General features: G+C 37.3%; 1 protein-coding gene across 2 annotated transcripts; it reads right to left on the reverse strand.

The window, feature by feature from the left end:
* LOC109725037 (protein FLX-like 2) lies at positions 6,977-16,993 on the reverse strand. 2 transcript variants are annotated; one of them, XM_020254086.1, is made up of 5 exons: positions 16,757-16,993; positions 9,121-9,685; positions 8,861-9,018; positions 8,649-8,752; positions 6,977-8,058 (listed from the first exon to the last, which is right to left on the reverse strand). In XM_020254086.1, the coding sequence occupies exons 2-5, from the start codon at positions 9,672-9,674 to the stop codon at positions 7,378-7,380; spliced, it is 1,497 nt and encodes a 498-aa protein (XP_020109675.1). In that variant the 5' UTR covers positions 9,675-9,685; positions 16,757-16,993; the 3' UTR covers positions 6,977-7,377. The 2 variants fall into 2 exon arrangements, with proteins under 2 accessions (XP_020109675.1, XP_020109674.1); XM_020254085.1 differs by having other exon boundaries at positions 9,121-9,691.

Genomic DNA, 17,425 nt, shown 5'->3' on the forward strand with positions numbered 1-17,425 from the left:
TATATTTTTAGGACCCAACATGTCTCACATAAAGAAACAATAATTAAAGGCTAAATTACATAAAACTTTTATATCAATACCCGCTTCTTCACTTTTCTCCCGTCATTTAAAAACCTACAATTTGACCCACAGGGTGTACGGTGTGACAGAATGACCAAATTGCCCTCATCTTCTTGATTTCCTCCCCAATGTTACTCATCCCAGTGGCGGAGGAGGGCGAGAGCATGTGTTTGGGTATGGACAGAAGGGTGGGCAAGGGCGAGGCGGCGATGGTAGGCGAGGCAGCGGCCGAAGGCTTGTGTATGGGCATTGATAAGGGTTTCAAGGGTATTTTGAGTATAGAAAAAAGATATAAATAGACCTAACAGAATACTGACGGCGGGGGCGAAGTGAATATTTTTTATTTTTCAATAGGGCAAAGTATAGGTTTTTGAACGACGGGGGAAAGTGAAAAAGCGGGTATTGACATGGGGATTTTCTGTAATTTAGCCAAAATTAAATTAGAGTGCTTGTATATGCGACAAAATAATATTAAATGATAGTCTATCATAAATTTAATTAATAATACTGTTACAATAATGGCTGGGTCGCTATGTACACCAATTCCATAAGGTAAGTCGCTTGACGATGAATTGTTAATCGTAGGCCTTCGCAGATAAACCTATTTTAATAAACCAGTTGGTGCCAAAGAATAAAATATTGAAAATTACAAGAAGAAAATAGTAAAATCGAACTATATATCCAGAATTAAGAAAATTAAATGCATAAAAAAAGTACAAAATATTTACACACTATTGGGAGGAGGCCGAGTGTGATGATGAAACACGATTATAGATGGAACATTCACCGCGATATATCATGTCCCTAATTATCTAACATATTGAAATATATCAGAAAATATCAATTATTGTCATCTACTATAAATTAGAAGCCAACAATAATTGATTACGTAGGTGGAGATATACTTCTTGCTTATTGGCTTTCATCTTCAACCTTCGTATAGCTTTAGTCATTGACTCTTTTTTTTGCTTGGTAGGTGGCCCTTACTGCGAACTGATAGGGGCTCAGTACTCTTCGGTCGTTAGTTCTAAATTCGACCAGCTTTAGAAGGTGTTAGTTCAATCTGCGAACATTCGACATCATTGCTCCCTTTGGATGATGAAGTGTTTTTCAATTTAGTCTTCAAATCTTACAACGTACGTAACGCTACTTCACATTTCTCATTGGACTTAGAAATTATGTTCGCAATGTTATAAATATGACTAGATACTTCTTCATATCACTAATTTCAGAGGCACTCTCTAAGTTCTTATGCCATGCTTTCAATCCGGGTATATCGCCGTTTGACGTTCTCCCACCATTGTTTTAGTATGTAAGAATTTAGGACAATCATCAACTTTCTATAAACTAGGACGACAATTGAATATCAGTATAAAATACCATTGTACTCAAAATAACAGCAAATACAACTTATTAGGAAGCTACACTCATCAAAATATACTATGAAGACTATATCTTTTCCTCCATCACCATACTCATTAACTAGATAAGAATGCGCAGTGCCCTTTCGAAGATAGTAAAGATGTCTCATATTAAATTACTTCAACTATGCCTGAAATTCTCTAAATTTTGCAATGGTGTATATATCTTAAAATTGCTTCTCAAATGCATAGTATCGGGATGACTGAGCTGAATGATTTGTAGTATAATTCTATTTCTTCTTCAGCTTTATTCTTTACATCACTTTCATACTGCTTAACGAATTATTTTAACGAAATCTTTGAGTTCACATATCCATCAAAAAATAAATTCATACTTTCGTTTCGCTATGTCGTGGACATTCCAACCCAAAATATATCCTTCACATAAACTGGCACCCACTTACATCTCTCCTTGTATAGGCCTGACAATCATTCATTATTTTTAAGTTCGTAACAAATTATTATTCTTTTACTTTTTTTGCTCAAATTCAACTTCTATTAGTGATTCATAAATAGCTTCCATCATAATACTCTTAATTGAGTGATATTCACTATAGCTTCTTAGCTACTCCGATATGTTATTTGTTATGTGGCATAAACACCATCAATGCCGAGTATCAGGAAAGACCAGTGCTATAGCATTTTTGCTTTGTCTTGATCGGTGATTATTGTTTTAGGGGCACGATCGAGCATACATGACAACCAATTCAAAAAGACTATACAAATGAATATGTATCTTCAGCAAAGAGCAGGCCGCATCCCAAGAAGATTGACTGACCATGATGATTAACTCCCACGAAAGGAGCAAACTGTATGTAGTATTTATTTGTTAGATCTGTCGAGTCGAAAGTAATTATATTTTCAAAACATTCATAGGCTGCTCTGCTTCGAGCATCTGCTTATAATGCATTGCAAATCCGAGAATCATCGTCTAGATCTATGGCATAGAAAAAATTTGCCTTCCTTTTTTGCATGCTTCAAAAATTATGACAAATAGTTGTGCCATCAACTTCACTAAGTCATAACTGGCGGTTTTTATCGATATAGTTACGAGCGTCTTTCTCTCTAAATGTTAAATTTTCATATCCACTTGTCTCAACAACAATTGAAACTTTTATTCAATCTGATTCCGGCACGATCATTAAGATCAAGCTGCCTTTTAGTGCTTCGATCTATAACTCGATTGTAGAAAAAAAAAAGTCTAGAGTTATGAGGACTTAGGGCATAATTATGCTCAAGTTTAATTTTGCTTTCTACACAAGATGAATTCAAATTTATTACCACATTTATCCTTACAGAACAGTCCGTCTTTGCTATCGATGGACAAGGATAAAGATTACTCACGATCTGATGCACTTTTTCTTGACAAGAACGTGCGATGATTACATACGTAGTATTGCCATCAGTTATTTTAGTAGACCTCTTTAAAATTCAAAATTTTAATTGTTGTGCATAATACTTTTAGAAATCAAAAGCTATTTTCAAATTATTGAAAGGCATTCCAATTTCTGGTACTGAACTATTTACATTTGTGACATGATAGCTTATTTCGTCATCCATCTCAAAAATCATCAACTAAAGTTATCAGTGTGCCTAGATATTTAAAAAATTGGTAGCCGAACACACCATATTTAGTTTGAATACAAAATTAGAATAATGATAAAGGAGCAAAATATTTATCAAAATCGAAAAAAAATGTACATAATGTATAGGAACAGTACTTCTAAAGTTATAATATATAGACAGCATTCTACAATCTCTAAAAATGTGTTCTTGCAGCGAAAGAAAACAATNATGAGCGGGGTAGCTCTTTACCTATGAGCGGGGTAGCTCTTGACCTATGAGTTTGAGTTAGAGTCGGGGCGAAGAGCGGGGTAGCTCTTGCCCTTAGGCATTTGAGTATGAGTTGGGCGAGGAGCGGGGTAGCTCTTCACCTATAGGACTTGAGATCTGAGTTGGGCAAAGAGCGGGGTAGCTCTTTTAGCTATAGCATTCAACACGAGTCGGGTAAGAGCGGGGTAGCTCTCTACCTGTAGTGTTAGAGTTGTGAGACGGGTGAGACAAGAGCGGGGTAGCTCTTCACCTGCGTGGTTTGAGATCTTAGGCAGGGTAACCTAATAGATTGGGTATTGACATGAATTGCCTAAGCAAATTTGCATTCATACCATGATTAGACATAGTATATGTTAGAGAGTTACATAACTATGTTGTATTTGTATTCATTCCAATGTTAAAGCATACTAGCATGATAAATGATATTGCATGCATTCCTTGCATTTTGTGGCATAGTAGATATAGTAGTTGTTTATTTCTATATATCTCTCTATCTATCTATCTGTGCCAGCTTAGACCTAGTGGGAAGATCGACGGAGTCGGCGGCCGAACCCACTGGGAACTATATTTATATAGTTCTCACCCCGTGTGGTTTTGGGGTACAGGTACACGTGAGAGCGGACCGGCAGGTGATCGTGGTAAGGGCTTAGCACCCTAGAGTTGGTAGCATACCTTCCTATTTTGCATTAGATTACCTATACTTTTGAGAGTAGATGATGTATAGGTGTGAGATATTTTGGAAGCTAATTTGTAACCCTTATGTTATATTTTGGAAGCTTAAATGTAATCAAGATGTACTAAAGATTGAATGGATGTAAATGATGAATGTCAAATGTGATCTAATAGTTAGCTTATTCCTCTCTTTTATTCACTTGTATGATTCTACTTGTGATGCTTGCTCTCATATTGTTCAGCACTGTTTGTGCTCTCGCTAGTTGTTGAATGATTGTGTATTTATATATTCAAGTGTTTTCCTGGGAACTTGATGTACACAATCTCGTCGCTTTAGCCTTGGGCGGACAGGGGAGGTGCTGTCCGTTCGGCGGTCCGCCCGGCGCGCCCGAACCGTGCCAAATTGGTAGCGGTCTCGGGGCGGGGTGTGACATTTAGTGTGAGATGGCGATAGGCATATTTTATCAGAACACTAAATGAAGTAATGAGTTCAAATTGAAGAAAAGAAAATAAAATTTTACTCACAGGGGAGGCGGCTATTGTGCGTAGTGTATCGGCAGATAGGGCCTAAGATCCCAGCTGGAGATGGGGGAGCAGAACGCGCAAACGAGGGCTGAGAATTCCAGTCGAAAATAGGGGAGGAGAATTAAGAGATTCACGATGGCCACAACGCAAGAGGAGTTCGGCAAAAGATGGAGGAAGAGAGAGAGGAGTAAAGATAGAGGAAAGAGAGAGGGAAAAAAGCGAAAGATATGGAGGGAGAGAGAGAAAGAAAAAAAGGTGAGAAGCTGGGAGAGTATGAAGGTAATAACTATTTTTTTGAATAAAAAAATTTAAATAATTTTCAGCAATTGGATCACAATGGTATAAGATGTACACTCCATGCTGGGGTATACCTGTAGCGCTACTCTTAGAATTCATTCTTACGTAGAATTTTTATTCGTACTATTGGGCCCATTTGCCCTAGATTCTAGAAAAGTGATTTTTTTAGAATTGATTTTGGTTTGGAGAAATGATTTTGGTTAAAATCTGTACAGCGTTTGGCTGAGTTTATATAAAGCAATTTTTTTAAGTGATTTTGTAAAGTTGTTGGAAAATTTTTTTTTTTCGATGTTTGCATATAATAATATTTTTAAAAATTTTTATTTTAAAATAATTTAAAATTTTAATAAAAATGTAAAATTTGTACAAAATTTAAAATTTGATATTTTAATTTTAAAAATAAACTTGAAGTTTAAAATTTTAAAATTTACAATTTCAAATTTAAAATATAAATTTAAAATTTGACATTTGAAATTTAATAATTTGAAATTTGACATTTGAAATTTAATAATTTGAAATTTAAAATTTGAAATTTGAAATTTAAAATTTGAAATTTGCAAATTGAAAATTTAAATATAAAATCTAAAATTTAAAATTTAAAAGTTTAAAAATTTAAAATTTGAATATTTAAAATTTTTAAAAAATTTTAAATTTTAGAATTAAAATTTTAAATTTAAAATTTGAATTTTAAAATTTTGAAATTTGTAATTTGAAAAAACATATAAATTTAATTTTAAATTCTCAAATTTGAAAATTTTAATTTTATTTGAATTTTTGAATTTTAAATTTTAAAATTTGATATTTGAATTTTAAATTTTAAATTTAAAAATTAATATGTAAGTTTAAAATTTTAATTTTAAAATTTGAAATTCAGAAATTCAAAAATAAATTTAAAAATCAAAATTTAAAATTAAATTCAAATTAAATCCTTGAATCGAAAATAAAAAAAACTAAAAAAAATAAAAATTTAAAATTTGAGTCTAAAATCAAAATTAGATTTCAAGAAGCAGCTTTTAGCTGTTTCTGATTTTGGGCTTCGAAAATCAGAAAAATAATTCTAAAATAAGAATCATATTTTGAAAACAAGGTTGGCAAACGCTTTATTGGGCCGAAAATCACTTTTGAACCTAACATTATTTTTCAAAATGTTAGTCCAAACACCCCCATTATTTATTAACTTAATGATGCACCCGACACCTCCTTTTATTAATGTCTCATCTTTCTTCAAGAAAAATAATAAATAGAAATGCCAATTGAATTCTATAATCAGGCTACAGACTCCATTTGCACGAAATTTGTTTAGGAAACACAAAAACAAAACAACTATAATGTAAGAAGAGACCTAAGCAGTACTTGTAAACTTCTCTATTCTTTTCTTCTTTTTTTTTCTTATTATTATTATTATTGGTTAGCAGCTTATGATTTGCCCACAAAATGAAAGGGAAAAACCTTAAAACCAGGTGAGATGGGAGATTTTGGTGACATTTATCTACTCACCTAATAAATCCAAATCCGTATCTGGTTGGGATTTGGGAACCACGGAATATTCCAAGCACACAAATCTATGGCATATATAGATATATATGTACCTAGCACCAAATTGCACACGTTCTCCTAATGAGTGTATGTTAATTATTGTATCGATGAAGTTACTTATTGTAGAACTCGAATGCTGTGAAATTTTCAGTTTCTGTAAAGTGGAACTTTCTCTTCTGCTGATTGTGTTTAGATGAAGGTCACAAGCATGAAAGTGAAATTCCGCCACACTCCATATTTTGTTTTGTTGGGGACTTATCGGCCACATTTTAAATGATTTTAAGGTATTACCAATATTAATTTGTTTCACCATAAATCCCCTAATCCTAAATTCCCTAAATATTTAAACGAAGTTTAGGCAAATAATTTTGCACAAATATTATTATTCTAACTATTTTTTCTTCTATGAAAAGTGAATGAGTAGAGGGAGCTGACTCGTACGGGATGAATTTAAAATAAAACAAGTGATGAAATAACGTAACTACGCTTAACGATACTTGCGCTTGCTCATGAAGGATGCCATTACTTGCACCAAAATTTCACTTTCTCACCCTTAATTTCCTCAAAAGTGGAGATCGAGAGCAAACACAAAAAGTGAAACAACTACAGTTCGAAAGGCATCAACTTCCTACTAAACAAAGAACACGGAAAAAATAATTTTCAGCAGAATTTTTTTAGTTCACCCTGAGTGGAAAATAAGTCACCACCACGACGGACGAATTAAACAGGCTGACTGCAACCCAAAAGCTACACTAGAGCAAACAGCAAACAGTTCAGAAACTGATAGGTAGAGGAATATTAACATTGAATTACAAAATGATAAATGAAACTCATGCTGCTCCCTACCCCCAATCATTCTCGCCGTTAGGTTGTTACAAAACAAGCAAAAGACTTCAGGATGATGATTAGAGAAGCATACATCATACCCTCAGGAGGGGCTCCGAAAACAAGCAAAACCCCATAGCGTTCGTTCGAGCTTCACTTGACTTCGTGCGTCAATCGGGAACACCTGACTGGATCTTACAAGAATCTTTTATCTCCGTCCAGCATTGCCACGAGGAGCTTCATACGCAGCTCCTGACCGAGTCGGGGTCTGCCCCGATCCATAGCTCGGAGCAGCATGTGCAGAACCATACTTGGCGCCAACCGTGCCTTGAGCTGGCCCACTAGGCTGTGCAGATCCATAATGTGGTGCACCCGCAGGGCCCTGACCCAGTCCACCAGGCTGTGCGGACCCATAATGCAATGCCGCTGCCGCTGGGCCCTGAGCCGGCCCACCGAGTTGTGCCGATCCATAAGGTGATGCAGCTGCCTGGCCCTGGGCAGGCCCACCAAGCTGTGCCGACCCATATTGTGCCACCGCTGGGCCACCAAGCTGGGCCAACCCATAGTGTGCCGCCGCCAGGGGTCCCTGAGCAGGACCATAGGGGGCCGCCAGTGCCTGTGTTGCTCCGTAAGGAGATGGTGCTTGTGCGATCGACCCATGATGGGAAGAAGCATTGTTTCCGGGCCCCTGAGCTCCTCGCGAAGCATCATAGGCAGAAGCTTTAGAGGCCTCAAACTCGTAGCCGCCCATGCCTCTGGGGGCCTCGAAGCTTCCAGACCTGGCAGCATCATAGCCGCCAGCACGGGAGGCATCGTATCCAGGCCTGGCTGGTGCTGCAGTTACGGCCGGGTTTCCACCATATGCAGCAGCACCCGAAGGCCCGTGTGCCTGTTTCACAACAGAAATGTTTTCTCTTACAAAACAGAATGTATAAAGCGAGAAGAACTGAGACACTGGAAACTAAAGACAAACAGTGTGAGATAGAGGGAATTTACTTAAGTTGCTAAGAGCTTGAAAACAGGATGATACATAAAATCATACAAATTGCTATTGCAGGTTCACAGAAACTCCTTGAATACAGGGGAAACAATGTATTTTCTTTCCATGGTGTCATCAATTAGCCCACTAAAGCAGTAAGATTAAATATATGCACTAATGTATCTGAGCGCAACAACGAACTCTTAAAACAGCTTACTAATAGAAAAAGCCCAGCGATGGGATTCGTACACTCAAAATTAGATGATGCGCTTTAAAATTACGGGAAAAGATGTTGGGATCAGAAGCACAAAGAGCTCCTGAAAGCATTAAAGGTGGTATAGCAATCATGAAAGGTGAGAATACAGTTGTTGCAGGGGTTCACTCTGAATCTTGGATAATCTCTCACAAGGAATAAGAACGGAAACAAATATAGATTCAAAAGTAGTTCAAGCTATAAAAAATCACTGGTTACACAAAAAGCGATGGAAAAAGATGCTCACCTGTGGAACTCCGTAGCCATCTTCATAAGCATTTTGTCCAACAGAATGATGGGTAGATGACTCATTCTCCTTCATTGCAGCATTGGAGCCATATGGCCCACCACCTATTCATAACAATATCTAACCATGAAGCTCAATTCAAATGAGAACCATAAGGACCACCATCACTACCTCTGTGAAGTAAGAAAGAACCAAAGAGGGAGAGATCATACCAAAAGCATTGGTGCCACTTCTATCCAGCTTAGTAGCATTTGTCAGCTCAGCACGTAGCTTCTCCACCTCTCTCACCATTGAAATGTAATTCTTTTCCATTACTTGAAGTGATTCAAAATGGTCAACCCGAATTTTCCTCTCATAGTCATATGTAGCTCTGCGGATTGAAAAAACCATGTATACAATTTTGAGAAAAACCAACATCATATGGAACCAGAAAAATTGAATAATAAACTTTCCAAAAGAAAGAACTTTAGACCTGCAATGTTGGTACTCCTGTCTAAGTGCATCCAATTCGGTCATCAAAGCCGGGATTTGCTGAACATCACCATGGGTCCTCTGCAGATCCTGATTCAGCTGTTGCACTTTCGACATTAGCTCCTGTCTGGTGACAACTAACCTTTGGGCTTCTGCATGGGCTTGTTGCAACTCAACTTTAACAGGTTCGGAAGATTTTAGGTCGGCTTCCATCTTCGCCATCTTATCCATTAGAGCCCTCATCTGTTGCTCTTGCTCAGCTTTTACAGCATCCATGTGAGCGTGCAATCTCTGTAATTCCTGCTGAGCAGCAGCTAATTCCTGTCTTAGCGATGAATGGGTAGCTGCGAGCCTTTGGTTTTCGGTTGCGAGAGTTTGCATCTCCATATGCTGCGCAGCAAGCTTCTGCTCCATAATTTCAGGGGGAGGCAACAAATCAAATGCAAAGGGCCCAGGCGGCGGGCGGATCCCAGGACCAAATGGGTCTGGATGCAGCACACCAGGACCCGGAAATGGCCGCCGAGGTTGAGAAGGCATACGTCCTTTGCTTCCCATAATGCTTAGAACTGGACCTATAAATATAGCAGATCTTGTTAATCCAAGATGAATAAATAAAAATGCACATATCCATAGATGATGTACTATGAAAAAGTTAAAACAATTGCAGCAAATGAGCAATGAAATAGGTGATTATAATGATAATACTAATTAAGAACAGAGGATGGCATGTCGCAGCATGACGATATCTTATAAATCAGAGCTGTGGTTGTTCCTTTATGAAACAGCATGAGTTCTTTTGGTTTAACTTGCTACCATTGTCATTTCCTTACTTTTCTGGATGTATGTATTATGCAAGGGAGCGTGCTGGTGAATGACAGATTGACAAGTTTTGTTTGGAAACGAAATGCAAAAACTTATTGGTAACTTTTTTCTGCTTCTTCATGTCTGAAGGTGTCATTCCTCATCCATCAGTGCAAGCTAACCAACAAAGATAGATAGAGACGTCTACGCATCCAATAGTATAGAATTGGCATTCGAAGAAAGAAAGAAAGAAAGAAAGAAAGAAAAAAGAAAACAGCAAGGGTACCCAGTGACACCTTAATCTAACTTTGTAATTTGAAATACCAAAGCAACAGGAAGAAGAGATTGCTAATAAAAACCACTGACTGTCGTAAAAGTATCCCTCTATTACCCTACAAGATGAGACAAAAGGATGACTAATTTGATTTAAGATACAACAACTGAAAACATAAAGACAAAAACCACTATGGGTACCAAATAGTGCAATTATAAAGATAAAAATGCTGAATTTAGCACTACAAACTATTCTTTGGAAACTCAAACAAGAGTTCATTAACTATTCTTTGAAAACTCGAAGAGTTCCTAACTATTCTTCGGAAACTCAAACAACGGATCTTTATTAAAAATTGGAATGCAAGTTCCAAGGTATGTAGGTAGTCACATTCAAAGGCAAAGCCAAGATTTATCTCAAGAGAAGCCAAAATTATGTGATTCAATATTTAAATTAAATTTTCTATTTCACATGAAAATCATAATTTCACAAAGAAAGTTTTACGTCAAGTAAATTGTAGCCATGTGATGTATCCACATTGGCTGGTTCTATTTCAACCCAACCCACATGGAATGTGGATTAGGAATTATCCTAATAAGTTAAGGATAAAGATAAATTATATATCTTATTTGTTAAAAAAAAAATATTTCCTAACGAATATCTTAATAAATATTCTAGTCCTAAGCTTTATGTGAGAATTAGAACATTTTAAGGGATCCTAATATCTATATATAAAAACCCCTTCTCTCAATTTTGACATGTGAAATTAAAAAAAAAAAAAAGGAAATTCCTCTTTCTTCTCTTCTTTCTCTACATTTTCTCTGGGATTTCCACCTACATTCTCATGCTTTTAGAGGGTGGATAATTGTGGAGACTCTAGTAGCCTTCCACGACGATCTAGCATAGAGATCTCGACACAAGTCCGATCAAAGATCCAGAAGGCCGTAAGACGAGGGCGATGATCCGACAAGTTCTTCCGCTGGAACTACCGTTAAGTATGATATTTTTACGTCGGTTAATTTTCCACCAAATGATATCAAAGCACTTTTACTCGTTTTTGCCTTAAATGTTGATCTACCTATTTGCGGAGATCTATTTTTGTGTATAGGTCATTTTGGTGATCGATTAGTTTTTGGTTTATCTACAATGCTTTTAAATCTATTAATATAGAAAAGGTCTTAATTATTTTCTTGTAAGTTTCATTCATTGTATCTCGTGGTGAATCGTTTACCATAAACTTATTTACACGTCCTGTAACCCTAAAATTGTAGATTAGATCTACAATATTTTGTTAGGATTCACTTTTTATGAGGTACGAAACTCTACCATATTGAACTCTTTTAGAGTTTTATTGATAGATGTTACTAGATTAGATTATGAAATTTTTGAGGATTGGAGGACTATGAGGATTGGAGGAGTTTTTCGTAAACTTTCCGACAATACTTGTTTTTTAGCAAAAATCAGATTTGTAGATATATTCTTTTTTTTTCTTACTATTTATTGTTTTCTCAAAAGAAAGAGATTACTGTCTAGCTGCGCAGGCCTAGCCAGGCACGTCCCCACCCGCGCGCAGTTGCACGGTTGGCTGGGTCCTGCCCAAGCCCACCAATGCAGACATGTTGGGCCCGGCCCAGCCCAAGCCGCTCGCAAGGCTGTGCAAGCCATTGGGCCCGACGCGGCCTGGTTCAAGCACAGCCACGCAAGACGTGGACCTGACCCGACCCGACCCAGCCCGACCTGGCCCGCTTACAGTGCGCAAGCTATCAAGCTGGTCCGAATTAGATTTATTAATAAAAAGGGGAAAATAATAGACCTACAACATGATTTGAACCTGCAACCTGTATCTTCTCGAACTATTGCTCTACAACCCAACTATACTGAACATTTTATTAGTTCGTGTAGATCAATTTCTTTTGAACAGTTTCTTCGTGCAGCTTAATAATTAGTTTAATTTGTCGTTGCTCTCTAATTATGCTTGTGTAGCTGAGTAATTGTTTTTCTGCTATGTGCAAGTTGCATTTTCTCTTCTCAGAGTAAGTACTTATGTTTTCATGTGGTTTTCAACATAACGTTAATTTGTCAGAAAATAGGTTAATGTATGCGACAATCCTTAGAGAAGGATGAAATTATGCACTCTAATTCAATAGATATTGTAGTAGGTTTTTCTTTCCACACAAAAACTATAATATTGACCGAGTAATGTAAAGGAACGTGTTTCACATGTCGTCAATATTTTTCAGATTAAGTTTTGGCATAAGTACTTATATTTTTCTATACATATATCTATTACTCTGTATCTTGGTAATATTTTAATATTTGCGGGATATATAATGCATTAGTTCCTTTAGTAAAGTCAGGATATGTTCCTAATAAGTTAAAAATTTACAGAATTGGGTGTTTAAACCTGCAGTGTGATGATTATGAGCTTAGCGAAATTTTCAATTCTGTTGTGTAGGCTAAAATATTTATTATGCTTATTTTTATTCGATATGTGCCTGATGTCCTAATCTACCAATTTTATGTAGTAAAATGGCTTCAATAAATGTGATTACCGATTGAAATTAAGGCGAAAAATTGGACGGCAAGATAAATAACATCTGGTTCATGAAAATAAAATGTTTGCTCAATGAATAGGGTGTTTTAAAACACCTAACTGTTAAAAAGGCGTCGCCTCTGGATGGTAGCACTACACAGCATCTTCATAATAAGGAGGTTATGACAAGTGGTTCAATGAGGATAGAACCGCTAGGTACACTATATTGAGTGCCATGCAGGATGACCTCATCGGGGAGTTTGAAGCCCATGATATTGCCAAAGATGTGAGATAAGCTCAATATGACTTTTTAGTACATGAGGAACTCGCAGCACACCATGGCTGAGCACCTTCCTGTGATGAGTGCAATGACTCGGGACTTTAAAGCTGCAAGAAATGAGCTCAACAATGAGCAACTAGCTCTCACGGTTGATCTAGCTATGTGTGAAACTTGTTTGGCAGGAAAAGCACATGGAAAGCCTTTTGTTAAACTACACGTACTACTCTCCTTTAAAGTTGGTTCATTCAGACATTTATGAGCCAATGAACGTGAGGGCTCAACATGGAGCTAGCTATTTTCTCATGTTCATTGATGATTATTCTTGTTATGGCTCTATGTACCTATTTTCTCGAAGTTCTGAATCGCAATTTTGAATCATTATATTGCTTCAGACACTATTGCGAAGGTCGAGAATCAGTTATAAAGAAGTGTGACGGTGCTTCGTACTGATTGTCGGTGCGAGTATTTGTCTGATCAGTCCAAGACATATTGTGAGCAAAAAGGCATTTGCAGATAGCTTACTATTCCTAGCACATCGCAGAAAAACGGTGTTGCTGAACAAAGAAATCATACTCCATTATACATGGTTGGGTCAATGATGCCGTAAACAAATCTATCCATAAGATTTTGGGAAGATGTGTTGTTAACTGTTGCCTACATTTTAAACCGAGTCTCTAGTAAATCAGTGCCTTCCACTCCATATATGTTATGTAGCAATAAGCCATCTTTACACTATTTGCACTTTTGGAGTTTAATTGGATATGTTCATGCCTTTTTACATAGGTTCGAAAAATTAGGCTCTAAAGCGAGCAAGCATGTGTTAATTAGATACCTTAAGAATGCAAAGGGCTACGTGATGTAGGGTGAGCACCTAAGTGGTGGTCATTGAATCTCAAGATACGAAATTTTAGAGAAGGATCTCCCGAGCATTAGAGAAGTATGCAGAGACGTCTCCTTGTATGAGTTACAAGACGATGCGACACTATCTGCCAAAGAAAGTAATATACTGCGTCGAAAAATAGATGATGAAAGTGATAGGAATCCATCAGCTAGTGGGAGCCCCTTCAAATAGGTGTCCTATTGAAAATTGAGGATTGAAGCCTTCAGATGCATAGAAAAAACGTGGAAATATTTCTCGACGTCACTTTGAGATTGATGGGAGTGTTTTTATGTGCGCTCCGCTTGATGATGATGAGTCTATTTCTTACGAAGAAGCGCTATCGTCACCTGTTAGCAATGAGTGGATCCCTACCATAAAAGAAGAGATAGACTCCATGAACAAGAACAAAGTGTAGGAGTTGGTCGACCTTCCGCCAAAGTGCAAAACCACTAGAAATAAGTGAGTCTTGAAAGTTAAACACAAGGTAGACAGGTCGACGAACAAGTATAAGGCTCAATTTGTGATAAAGGCTACACACAGAAGCAAAGGGCGGATTACAATACATTTGCCCCTATCATGAGGTTTACTTCAATGCGCCTAATTCTAGCATTAGTAGCGCATCTTGATTTGAAATTGTTCCAAAAAAAAGTAAGACTGCTTTCCTCAATGGAGTACTACCAAAATAGATCTATTTGGATTAATCTGATGGTTTTTGTGTTTGAAGGCCAAGAAGATAAAGCCTATCGAGTAAAAAGATCCAAGAAAGGTCTCAAGCAGTCATCGAATAGTGGTACTTGAGGTTTCATGAAGCTACCACCTCTATCAATATGTCCAAGGTAGAGAAAGACTGATGTGTATATATGAAGAAAACAGAGAAACAAATTTTGCTTCCATCTCTCTATGTCGACGACATATTATTAGCTAGAAACGACATAGAGTTGATCAACATCATTAAGGAGTGGTTATCCTCTAACTTTTAAGAAAAGGGACATGGTAAGACGATCTATGTGCTCAAATTCAAGATTATTTGAGGCCATTCTAAGAGGCTTGTTGTTTTGTCTCAATAAACCTACATCAAGAAACTTCTGGAATGGCTTCGAATACATCAGTCAAAACCCGTTAACACTTGTTGAAAAAAATCAGACTTAGAACCATGATCGGTGCCCCAAAATGGATAAGGAGAAGGAACAGATGGCTAGGATTCCTTATACGAGTGCAATTGGCAGATTGATGTATACAATCAAGTGTACTCGCCAAGACATCTGCTTCGTTGTTGGCTTGGTAAGTCATTACCAAAGCAACCAAAGACCTACTCATTAGCAAGCGGTCAAAAAAAATTTTCGATATTTAAAAGAAACTAGTGATCTCATTCTCTGCTTCTACGGTAGGAACTTGAGATTTAAAGGATTCAGTGATGCTGATTGGGCGGAAAAGGGATAAACGAAAGTCTACCTTAGGCAATGTGTTTATGCTCAAAAGTGGAGCAGTTCCCTAGTGCAGCAAAATGCAAAGCTGCATTGCCTTATCAATGATGGAGGCGGAGTATGTCGCTTATACCACAGCTGTTCACGAGGCTGTATGGTTGAGGAGATTTCTCCGGCACCTCGACGTTGCATCTGGAGCGAATGTGCAAGTAGAGATGTTCTCTGATAATTTGGTTGCCTTGAAGTATGTCGAGGATCCTAAATATCATGGCGGAGCGAAACAAATCGACATACAATTTTACTACATTCGAGATATGATTAAACTTGGTAAGGTCTTTCTTTGACATATCTCCACCACTAGGATGGTGGCCAATCCGATGACCAAGCCGATAGCTAAGAATGTGTTCAAAACCCATGTAAGTAGCCTGGATCTACGCAGGATCTGATGCATGTAGAGTGTTTATGTATCATATGCTTCCTTCATAATAAAGGACCTTGTTTCCCTTTTAATGTGATTGCATGACCGATACATTACATATTGGTGTAATGTATTAATTTGAATGAAGTTTTACCTAAAGACTGAGTTTTCAAAAAATAGTTCATAGTAGGCTTTGTTCGGGCAAATGTTTTTTTTTTTTTTGTTAATGTACTACTTAAGTCTAAAGGATTTATTGCCCAAACCTGCTCCATCATAGATCGAATATCATTGAATTTGGAATGGCAATAGGTTTGTAAAAATTATAATTTTCAACATGTAGATTTTTAAGTGTTGGGTTGTGAGGGAACTAGAGTTCGGAACGGAAATCGGTATAATGAATTCCATTTTATGATAACAAGGCTTCTACTCTAAATTTGTACGTGTATCGTCCTTACAGAACTTTTTGTCGAGAGCTATTCCTGCACAGATCACATATCCACTATCATTTTCAAATTCGAGAAAATTTGCCCCATGATGATGAAGGTTAAAACAATCATCTAGATCCACTAAGGACCATCTTTTTAAAACATATAATTTTCAACATGTAATTTTTTTAAAATGTTATAAACCATATTTAAAAGTTCAAAAATTTACTCAATAACTATAATATTAAATTTATAAAAATAATAAAACATAATGAATTTGGTCGAGACATTAATTTCTCCTACACCAAAGCCATTAGAAGGAAGGGGGTCAAGACGAGAAACAATTGTCTACAATATGTCCAGTAAAAAGTCATTTTTATAATGCTTACAATAATACGTTTATATGGATGGTTGAAAAAAAAAAAAAAAAAAAAAAAAAAAAAAAAAAAAAAAAAAAAAAAGCAAAATGACTTCGCTTTGCTATGAATGCTAAATCGAACTATCTGAACCCTTTGCTGAATTGAATTTAATAGAGCCCCCACCCCCCCATTTTATTCTACTCCACATGATATGCACGAGAGAGAGAGAGAGAGAGAGATGAAGACCTCTGTGGAGGAAGATGGGACCGAGGGGAGGGGCAGAGTTTCGGAGCTTCCGGCAGGGGAGGAGCGGAGATGCGAACCAGCAGACGAGGAACGAGCGCCGGAGCGGAGCTGCGGAAGAGCCGAGGAGCGTTGGTGACGGAGGAGGGAGGAAGCGGAGGCGAGCGAGAAAGAGAGGGGGAGAGGGGGAGGAAGAAAGGGCGATCGTGGCTTAGGGTTCTCAACACATTGGTTAGGGTTGCCTTATTTGGGTTAATTGGACCCCATCGGTGCCCGACCATTTTATATATTTTTTTTTAAGGAGATGTCCTCATCAATTCTTTCTTTTTTCTTTTTTTTTTTTTTTTTTTTTGCCCATTTGCATAAAAAATCTACTTATTTTGGACTTTTGCAAAATCGGACCACCTTTTTTATTTTTACAGATTCGGTCCGCCTTTTCGTCTGCCGGACCAAAATGCCCCTCGTATACAAAAGCCGCCTGCGTATTTCTTGACATACGTATACTACCCTACCCTACGGTCTGGCGCGCATTAAATGCGCCGCTTCCGCCTTACGCAACCTCACTTATTTATCAGAACCCGGATCACATCCGCCGCCCTATTCGTCGGCCCCGCTGTTTGCTGTTCGATTTTACTAATAAAATTTCTGAAGCTAAATGAAAAAAACTGCACG

This window comes from Ananas comosus, linkage group 19 (genome assembly GCF_001540865.1).
Source record: "Ananas comosus cultivar F153 linkage group 19, ASM154086v1, whole genome shotgun sequence".
Taxonomy (NCBI): domain Eukaryota; kingdom Viridiplantae; phylum Streptophyta; class Magnoliopsida; order Poales; family Bromeliaceae; genus Ananas; species Ananas comosus.

What these genes read in the sequence shown, in the direction of transcription:
- LOC109725037 (XM_020254086.1), bottom strand. Translation starts at nt 9,674, where the DNA reads ATGGGAAGCAAAGGACGTATGCCTTCTCAACCTCGGCGGCCATTTCCG. An exon ending in CAGGAGTACCAACATTGCAG is followed by an intron (nt 9,019 to 9,120) that starts GTCTAAAGTTCT and finishes TTCAATCCGCAG; the next exon opens with AGCTACATATGACTATGAGA. An exon ending in AAGTGGCACCAATGCTTTTG is followed by an intron (nt 8,753 to 8,860) that starts GTATGATCTCTC and finishes TGTTATGAATAG; the next exon opens with GTGGTGGGCCATATGGCTCC.